Consider the following 9,809-nt stretch of genomic DNA (forward strand, 5'->3'; position numbering starts at 1 on the left):
AAAAAAATGGACTGAACATAAGAATGATAATGCTAAATAAGCACGGTCAATGAAGTAAAAACCACAACATGGACGGACATAAGTATGTACATATATTAGTGAATATATGTATAAGTTTATTAAAAAAAAAGCAAACGCCGGCGCTCTGCTCTTTCCACCCAACGTTAATTTTATACAACTCACAATGGCAAAGTCCACGACCACAGTTGAGTGCCGTTGGAAACGGTCGGGTATTGGCTATGGAGAGAGCGCGACGGTGAGAAATGTGCTGCAGATGCGCACGAAAACCAAAAATTTCCCAAATCTCAAATGAAAGCGAAATTAAATTAATACGAGTACTATACAAACATACATACATACATACATACGGACAGACATGATGAATAAACTTTAAATAATACAATAGTACTACAACTGAATGATTGGGGTTACGTAGACTGGGAACGCAAGCAGCGTTTATTGTTGTGGATGTCGCGCAAAGAGCAAGCGCAAAGAGACGACCAACGCGGTTGCTGGGTTCTAAACGCTCTCGGGCTCTCCGCATTGCATGGCGGCGGCACAGTACATTGCAGATGATGTATGTAGTGGTGACACCACTAGAACAACTCAGCGACGGCGCTGACTCGTAGACATATAGCTGGCTGGCTGGTTGCTTCCGCTTCTAGACAAACGCAACGTTCTAGTTGGGACGAGCCGCTCTGGCAATCTGGTTGAAAATTCTTAATAGTACGTGTGCTACGAATATTGTGCGTTCGCAAGAAGACCGACCGCGCGCCCGCCCGCTGGCCATTTCTTCCACACGCCTACGAGCAGCAGTTTAGCCGTCAACTGTGAAAACAAAGCTGAACCAGCAGCAGCAGTTTGTTGGAACAAATAGATACGTTATTAAGGTGAATATAAGGAGCCGCGGAAGGGCGGAAAACACTTGCATACTTACATATACATACATGTATGCATGTATGTATGTATGCAGCTTTGGGAAATAGCAACAAAAATTGTGCGCACCACCCAGTGCGGTCATATTGGAAAATTAGTTACTGTGCTGTGCATATTTCTGACTTCGCTGCATATTGAAAGTGCATTGGTTGTACTAACTAGGTGAGTATGTGTAAATGTTTATTCATATGTATGTATGTATGTATGTATGTATGTATGTATGTGTGTGTATTTTATGAGAAAACTAAAACCGAATTTATGCCTTATAGAAGTGCAAATCCATTGTGCAGTCAATTACCCGACAAAACAACACAACCACACCAACAACAACAACAACAACTGCAAGTGCGGCAGCACTAACAAAAAACGATAACGAAGCAAAAGTGCGATAGTGAAGTAAAAAAAAAAAAAAATAGAAACAAAATATCCGTCACAACGACGTCTACAACGGCGGCAGCCACGGCGTTCACATCGGATACGCCGAATCAACAACAAATTTCACGGCGACGACGTCGGCGAATAGTCGACCCTTTGCCGCCGCCGCCGCCGCTGCCGCTGCCTCTATACCCAACTACCACCAACGGCCACACCATTACTACGACCAGTCGTGTCGGTCGACGCGTGCGCCTACCGGTGCACCTGGCGACATCGGTGACGGCTACCATAAGAACGGGAGCGTCATCTACGTTGGCTCCGAAAAAATTACGAACTTTGCGAAAATTGCTGTCGCGCGGCAAAAGAAGGCACATCAAAGTGCGCAATGCTAACAGCGGCGTCATCGGCATTCAACCACAGCAACATTTCAATAATATCATCAATAGCAACAACAATCAGAGTAGTATCGGCAACAATACAAATGCCGAAATAGCCGATAGTGAAGATGCCATGAAAGTAAAGGAGCGCGAAAAAGTAATGGCTGATAAGAATTCAAATGAAGCATTGGAGGTGATTAAGGAAGCCGAAGCCGAAGGTGTCGTCCAACGAATGAACGGAGCAGCCGTGGATGCCTGCAAGTCGGAAAATGTAAGTGGTTTACACATGCTAGTAAGTAGTATTGTGCATACACTGGTCAACAGTGGTCTTGGTGCCAAGGAGCTGTAATTATTATAAGACCTTATACTGGCTACATAAATAGAAAACAGAAAAACACAAATTTAACGTAAGAATTTTATATTTTACGACTTGCGTCAGTACTAGTCAGCCATCATAGTCAATTTCTTAGTAGATATCTCTTTTCCATAGACACGGCAAGTTTTGGTCCTCGCATGGTGTCGGTTTTTCATTTCTTCAAATTTCAAATCACCCTGTACCGCTAAAAAAAAGATCTAAATTCAAAATATTTGTACATGAAAACTTATTGCACATCTACCGGCCTTTACTCTACTTTGACATCTTACTTTAGAGATTAGAAATAACGGTGCAGATCTGATGATCTTCAAACACCTCAAAAATTTTCTTAATGTCAAAACTAAAGATTTCGTGAAACTCTTTCGTTCGACAATATTTCCATATTTCACTTATGTAACTTGGGTAGAATTTAATTACATTCGACTTTTCAAACAGGTGCAGCCCTCTTCGAAATATTTTCAGACGACTGCCTTCCTAAACTCCTATTTCCCGGTGATACATATGTATGTCACCATATTCATAATTCAAAAAAAAAAACTTATGTTTTAACCAGGGATCGACCCACAAAATGGTAGTGCGGACCTCTAACCACTCGACCAATGTGGCCGCCCACGATATTCATTCGCATGGAAAAATACCCCAGCGTTTTTCAATAGGAGTTCTATGTCATCAGTTTTCGTGCAGACTTAAATCTGCAGACATAAATATGTACATACTTACTATACACATAAGAACCACATTGCTATTTTCAGCGGCAAAAAGGTTGTACTTACTAAAACCCATTTGATGTATAAAGAATTTAGGACCCTAGGGGCACAAGGGGTCATAAAAACAAAGAGTGCAACTAGGAAACTGGCAGGCAAACAAGTGAACCAATAGCCAGGAAAAAGGCCCTTGGTAAAAGAACCCATTGGCTAGGCTATCCAGCTTATAGAAAGTTGTAGCTCCAGGGAAGGTAGTCTCTCTCCCAAGTACAAGCTTAAATCGTATACTGAATGGTCATTGCAGGCTGCGAGTCCCCTGAACACCATAGGAATCAGCACAGACTACGCCTTTCATTACTGTGATATGGCGGAACAAACCCTAATGCCGGTCGGCAACAAGCACATTTTTCCCGAGATGGGTTTCATTGTGGCTTTAGAGCTTGTAGTTAGACGAGCTCTCTTGAAGAGCTTTGAGGCCACAGCAGACTTAATTTCGCAGCACATATTCTGTATTATATCTGTATATGTACCTATGTATCTAAAACTAATTCCCCACATGCCCATTTCTCTTTTTCATCCCACAGAAAGCTTCACCTTCACCTGCACTCCAGCAGCCTGCTCACGAAAAAATGCTCTATGATACGCGCATTCGGCGAAAAAATGTGCTGGCACTCAACGAGAAAGTGGCAGCCATACGCGAATATGAAAAATCACCGGTCTATAAGCGAGTTGGTCGCCTCTTCCACTGCAGTCCCGATCAGATAAAACGCATAGTACAGCAAAAGGATAGCATACTTGAGGCATGGCAACAACGTACGCGCCGCTGTCACGACGCCAAGACGCTCGAGATGAAGGTGGTGCGTGTTTCGATGTTGGGGAAAGCCGTTTTCGACTGGCTGCGACGTATGATCTACTACCAGGACATACACATAACCGATGGACTCATACAAAAGACAGCGTTGCAATTCAAGAGTGCAATGGGTCTGCAGAATTTCTTTCCGCATCAGGATTGGTGCGACAAATTTCGACAAACCTACAAAATATACACAAGTGATAGTAAATTGTTGAATATTGGCTACACTCAAGGGTATTCGGTGCAAATTAAGGATGTCATGAAGGATGTGCTAAACGAGTGTACACCGGATGCGGGTAAGGCGCAGCTGCGTGATCAAGATGATGATGATGATGATGACGATGTTCAGGAAATAAAGGAAGAGCCTAAAAATAGCGACAATACTAGGGGGCGGCAAGAAGATGGTGGTGGCGAGGATATGGCGGCAAAGCGAAGACGTTTGAATGCCACTCAAAGTGGTACAATTGGCAGTGCGTCAAATGCTTCAAGCAGCACTCTAAATGCAACTGGAAATCCGCCCATTAATCGCATAAATTTGAGCAAAGTCAACATGAATACGCCCAATAAGAATGCAACGTCTTCTAATATGGAAAACAGAAGCGCTACACAGCCAGCGTTGCATAAGGTGCCAACGTCACAGCTGCCACCATTGCGTCAACTGGTCGCATTGCCACTTCAGGGCAACGTCGCAGGCATGCCGCAAAAGGTGCTCGTCGCCACGCCCATTACACCTGCTGGTCAGGTGGCCGGCACAAAACCAATGACAATGACAATTATACCACTGGCGACCATAGCGCAATCGCAAAGCATGCAACCGGCCTCGGCAGCGGTGTCAGCTTCTGCGACGGCAGCTACTGCCAATGCGCTGACAGCTGCACTAGCTACAACAACGGCAACTGCAGCTACGCCGTCTTCAGATGCGGAAAAGTCAGCCGTGCCAACGCCTATGTTGGATATTAAAAAGGAAATCAAGCAAGAGCCGGTTGAAGTCAAAGAGGAATACATTTCGGATGCTGAAGGAGAAAGAGAAGGAGAAGCGGAAGAGGAAGTGGAGCCAGCGGCCACCGGGAATCCACAACAACAACAACGAAGCGCACATAGCATCCTGCAGTCGGCTGCGATTGCACCACAACGGAATTCTAAAAAGCGTCAAACTAATGCTTTTAACACCGATGCTGACGCCTCTCCGTCGAGTAGTGGCACAACGGTGGCAGAACGTGAATCGGCGGATGATGAAAATATCGCCTTGGCCAATTTGCGACGACTCATACAAACTCAAGGTAAAATTGTAGCCACTTCAACGCCACCACCACCAGTTGACGTGCGTACTGCGATAGCAGCATCAGCGATACCGCCACTTGCGCCAAAACCTAACCTACCGCCCGTAACATTGACACCGATCACAGCTGCCATGAGCGATCGCCAAAATTTAGCAACTATATCGACGACTGCCATTACTTGCATACCTGCCGCCAACATATCTGCCATGAGCGGATCATTGAGCTTCACTCCGCCCTTGCCGCCGTTGACGAAAGCACCAGATGCGGTTATAAATCGGATGGCGAATAAGCGGAAAAATACGGCAAATGATGGACCGATAATGCCGCCCATCAAAAGTTGTTCCGAGGCGCGTAAATACCTAAAGCTACTGGAAGACTTTGCGTTGGTAAAAGAAAATTTTCGACTGATCGGTTTGATAACGCGCGCCGACGAAGTGCTGCGGGAGCTGGATGGTGACGATGATGTCGATGTGGATTAAGGGCGATCCGACGACGCTGGAGGGTTACTGGGATAATATTTTTGTAAGGCTGTATGCAATTAACTTGTGTACAGATGTAAGCACATACATACATACAACATACATTCGTACGTATGTACATATAAATTTCGATATATAAAAGTTACTGTATCTATAGCTTTTTCTATGAGTACCAAAGCCGGTAATTGTTACCATAGTTTGTAAGTCAAGTGAGAAAGATGAATAGAAGTTTTCATACACACGTACATATGTACATATATGTGTACTTTGTTTTTTGTTCAATGCATATGAATTGATTTAATTTTATTGAACTGAATACCATGATACTATTATGAATACTTTTATTTTTACACACCATGTAGGACATTAGAAGTCCACTAATTTTCATTAAAAATTTAATAAAATCACATACAGATGTCAATTCTTTAATTGAAATTGTTTTTTTTTTATGCAATTATTTGATTTAGGAGTTAGGCTCGCCGTAAAAGGTGTTGTACTAAAATTTTTTGGACATCGTCTTCGGGAAAATTCTGGCAACTGTCTTTCAACTCACCACAATTGTCAATTCTGGCAATTGAAATTCTTGAAAGTTCTCTTCGGTATATCGAAAGACTAATTAAAAGATCTGCTAAGAAGGAAGTCTCGGCATTATTCTGTTTGGCTTTTAGCAATAAATAATAAAAACTTAGAATAAAAATAAAAATACATACATTGAAAAAGAAAAAAAATTAAATTCAAAAATATAAAATTTAATAAAAATATATTTCCAAGAATGATGTGATATTAAAAAATAGGTTTCTGTTAAAAAAAAATAAAATCTAAAAATTAAAAGTAAATAATTAAAAAGGAAATATAAAATAAAATTAGTTCCTCGAAAGTAAGTTCTCTTGAAAGTTCTCTAGCGTATTTCGAAAGACTAATTAAAAGATCTGCTAACGAGTAAGTCTCATTATTATTCTGCTTGTTTTTAAGCAATCAACAATAAAAACTGAGAATTAAAATAAAAATAAATTAAAAAAAAGAAAAAAATGTAATTCAAAATTATAAAATTTAATAAAAATATATTTCCACGAATGAAATGATATTAAAAAATATATTTCCTTTCAAAAAAATAAAACCAAAAAATTAAAAATAAATAAAAAATTAAAAAAGAAATATAAAATAAAATTAGTTCCTCGGAAGTAAAGGAAAAAAATTTTCTTTGCAAAATAATTCTTCTTCTTCCGTTTTAATACACTAGTCGAGTGGAAATTTTAGGCAATGACGCTAAATTTTCGATACGATTCGACTCTCGAAAAACGACTTGCATTCGGCACGACTCTCGCAATGAGGCTGAATAAAAAAAAAAATAACTAAAAAGGGGTCATTCCATGTACATATGTAAAAGATGAAAACGACATAAAAATAAAAATGTCCTAATTATCTCTATTTCAATAATAAACCGTTTTGAATGACCTCATTTCATTAATCTGTTGAAAAATAAAAAGTATTTTATGGAAACTTTTACTTGATGCATAATTACTTTCCACTAGTCACAATGACAAGTCCCACCGGTCGCAAATTTAAATATTTTTTAATACATACTTTTATAAAGATTACATAAGCCTAATTTTTATTGAAAACGAAAATGTTGTATTTTACTACACAAAAACATCTTTTGTGAAAATTAAATACTTTGGCTAAAATTCATCTTTGATTGCACAAAGGTAAAATAGAGTTCTTTTCAGTGTCCCACTAGTCAAATTCATTCAAATGATAGTTACATAAAAATGAAAAATCGTTTAGTATTTTTTTAAAGCATTTTTTGTACATTAGTTATCGTTCTATGTTAAAAATATCATTCGCCGTTGTATAAGTTCCGACGGCATAGTTATAATTCATAATTGATCACATACTGGAGTAAAATGTCGCAGTTGAATGGCCCCAAAGACAAAATAAAATCCTAAAAATTAAATTAAATTGAAAAATAAATTTTTCTTTTTAAAACAATAAAATCAGAGACCAAAAATAATTGTTATCTCGAACTTATAACTTGAAAGCGTTGACCGAATTCTAAAATTTAACGAAAACCTCGTTTCATAACAGTTATTAGATGAGAAATATTTTTTGTTTCGTCGACAAGAGTTATAACACAATGTATACTTTTTACGTTGCTTGATAACAGTTATTGCACGACGTTTATTTTTACGTTGTCTGATAATAAGAGTTATTTCGCTATCTTACTTTTATTTCCATCATCTTTACCCCCTGAGTCCAGATTTTCTGTCGACGGCCCTGGTCATAATGACGCTTTTTCACAAAGTAGAGAAAAAATTCGATAAGGATTTTTTGTGCTTTTTGGACAGTTCTCATGCAGCAGACCGCCCAATTATACTATACGTAGGAACATATTCAATCCTGGTTAGAAACCCATCTTTATTAACTGCCTCAGATAGGGTTCAGCCCTTAGTCGGGAAAAACCGCCGTCATTCCAGTGAGTACAACCCATACCAGACGAACAGCTTCAGCTGCTGCGAGAGACAATTAAAATCTGGATACCGCAGTCGACTGACCAGACTTGACCCCTACATAACTAACTTATGGCTGCCTTGTGAAGGCTCCTCTCATAATACCAACAACCTCTTCAACTGGCCACTAAGCTATCATTCCTCTCCCTTTCATTCGATCCCGTCAAAACAGCACGTTTCCTGCGTCCACCGTTAGTTGAGCTTGCGGAGAGTGATCCCATGACTCGACACACCTCTTCGCATGCCTGACGAAATTCCACTCAATGAACGCCGCTCTCGCCTAGAGTGGCACACTTCCTGGGCCCTCCGTAAGTTTAGCTTGACGACAACGACTAGAAGATAAGCCGATCTAGGCAGGACTTAGTAAGGAGCTACAACAACAGTGTCGCTGAGATACTTTGCCGACCTAAACGTGGTTAGATCGCCGAAGCAACAGCCCTTGGTCGGGTTAAACCCGAGTCTACGCACACAACCACCGGACATCAACGAGACGGTGATTTATCTGCCTCGGAAGACTAGAACCACAATAGCTCAACTTCGCTCTGGCTACTGCAGCAGGTTAAACTTAAGATTAGATGCAGATGTGCCAAATGAGTGTCCGGCATGCGGAGAGACACCCCACCACTCGAAACAACTCTTCGTATGCCCGGTAAACCCGACAACATTAACGTCGCTGTCCCTGTGGACCGACCCCATTGAGGCCGCATGCTTCCTGGGGCCTCCGTTAGTGGAGCTTGACGACAACAACTGAGATATTAACCGATCTGGGCGGGGCTGTTGTAGCCGCTACAACAACAACAACAACCTCAATGAAGAAATCTCTGGTTGGACTCATCGCTAACTGCTCATACGAAGGTTGAATCGAAGGTCAGTCAACAGGTGTCGGTTTCAGTAAGGCAAGCATTAAAGCTCAATACTCTCGTATAGAAAATACAAAGTCCCTTACGGAATGTCGCAGATCTCTGACTGAGATTGCCCAGCCTGGAGATTGGTACAAGCCTTTTCGAAAGAACGCGACGATAGGTCATGAATGGCCAACTTTAGACAGTATGTAGGAGATCACAACGCACTAGTAGCCAATGAGCGATGAAGAAACCAATTTATCCGCATATTTCATTCTTGATAAACAACTGCTGTCATACAAGGAATCAAACGGAATAATTGCCTCGGACTTATGTAAAACCACCATTTAACGCTAAAAGTACTTAAAAGGCCTTCCCAATATCTAGTACTTTAGAACATATAGTATGTACATTAGGCCGTGCCACCTTAAAAGCAATTCAAAAAATAATAATTAGCTGAACCTAGGGGTCGCCTTTTACAGTTTTTGCTGACATCTACATACATTCCCCAATACAATTTTTTTTTTTTAATGAGAAAGATATGACGAAAAAAACGAATGTCACAACGCGACCCCTTGTCGTGCAACAATATTTTAAGACACGGGATTGTACGGAAAAATTTTTTTCCGGTAAGTCTAATGAACATATGTATGTACATATGTATATATGCATATGTATGCATGCAGTCTCGCCTCATTGATTGTTTGTGTCGGAAAATCACAAATTAAGTGGCTACGGCGCTATAGATGGGTCTATGAACACGCTGCCAGTTGCGCTAGCTACGTGTATAACTCTACGTGTGTATTTGCGGGGTCTGACCTCCAATGCGCATGTCTGCCCACTGAGTTAAAGCGTCCGGTAGATGACTTTACGTGTTATATGAAAACTTATACATATATACATACATATGTATGTATGTATGTACGTATTTACTCACTACTCTCCGCTAAACGGAATGACTTTCAGAGCAATGTATTCTCTTCATTGTTCGATTGGACTCACGACTACGAAGTGGCGACACAGTATGATTGCATTGCCATAAAAAAAAGAGCTGACAATTATATTTAGAACAAGCATGCA

At 40.6% G+C, this 9,809-nt stretch overlaps 1 protein-coding gene across 1 annotated transcript; it reads left to right on the forward strand.

The window, feature by feature from the left end:
- Positions 1-644: 644 nt before the first annotated feature.
- On the forward strand, positions 645-5,774 carry LOC118746694 (endochitinase 2). The gene is made up of 3 exons (XM_036480581.1): positions 645-1,098; positions 1,206-1,959; positions 3,353-5,774. The coding sequence occupies exons 2-3, from the start codon at positions 1,822-1,824 to the stop codon at positions 5,378-5,380; spliced, it is 2,166 nt and encodes a 721-aa protein (XP_036336474.1). The 5' UTR covers positions 645-1,098; positions 1,206-1,821; the 3' UTR covers positions 5,381-5,774.
- Positions 5,775-9,809: the final 4,035 nt, after the last annotated feature.

Source organism: Rhagoletis pomonella, unplaced genomic scaffold (genome assembly GCF_013731165.1).
Source record: "Rhagoletis pomonella isolate Grant_MI unplaced genomic scaffold, Rhpom_1.0 Rhpom_scaffold_00011, whole genome shotgun sequence".
In the NCBI taxonomy this organism is placed as follows: Eukaryota; Metazoa; Arthropoda; class Insecta; order Diptera; family Tephritidae; genus Rhagoletis; species Rhagoletis pomonella.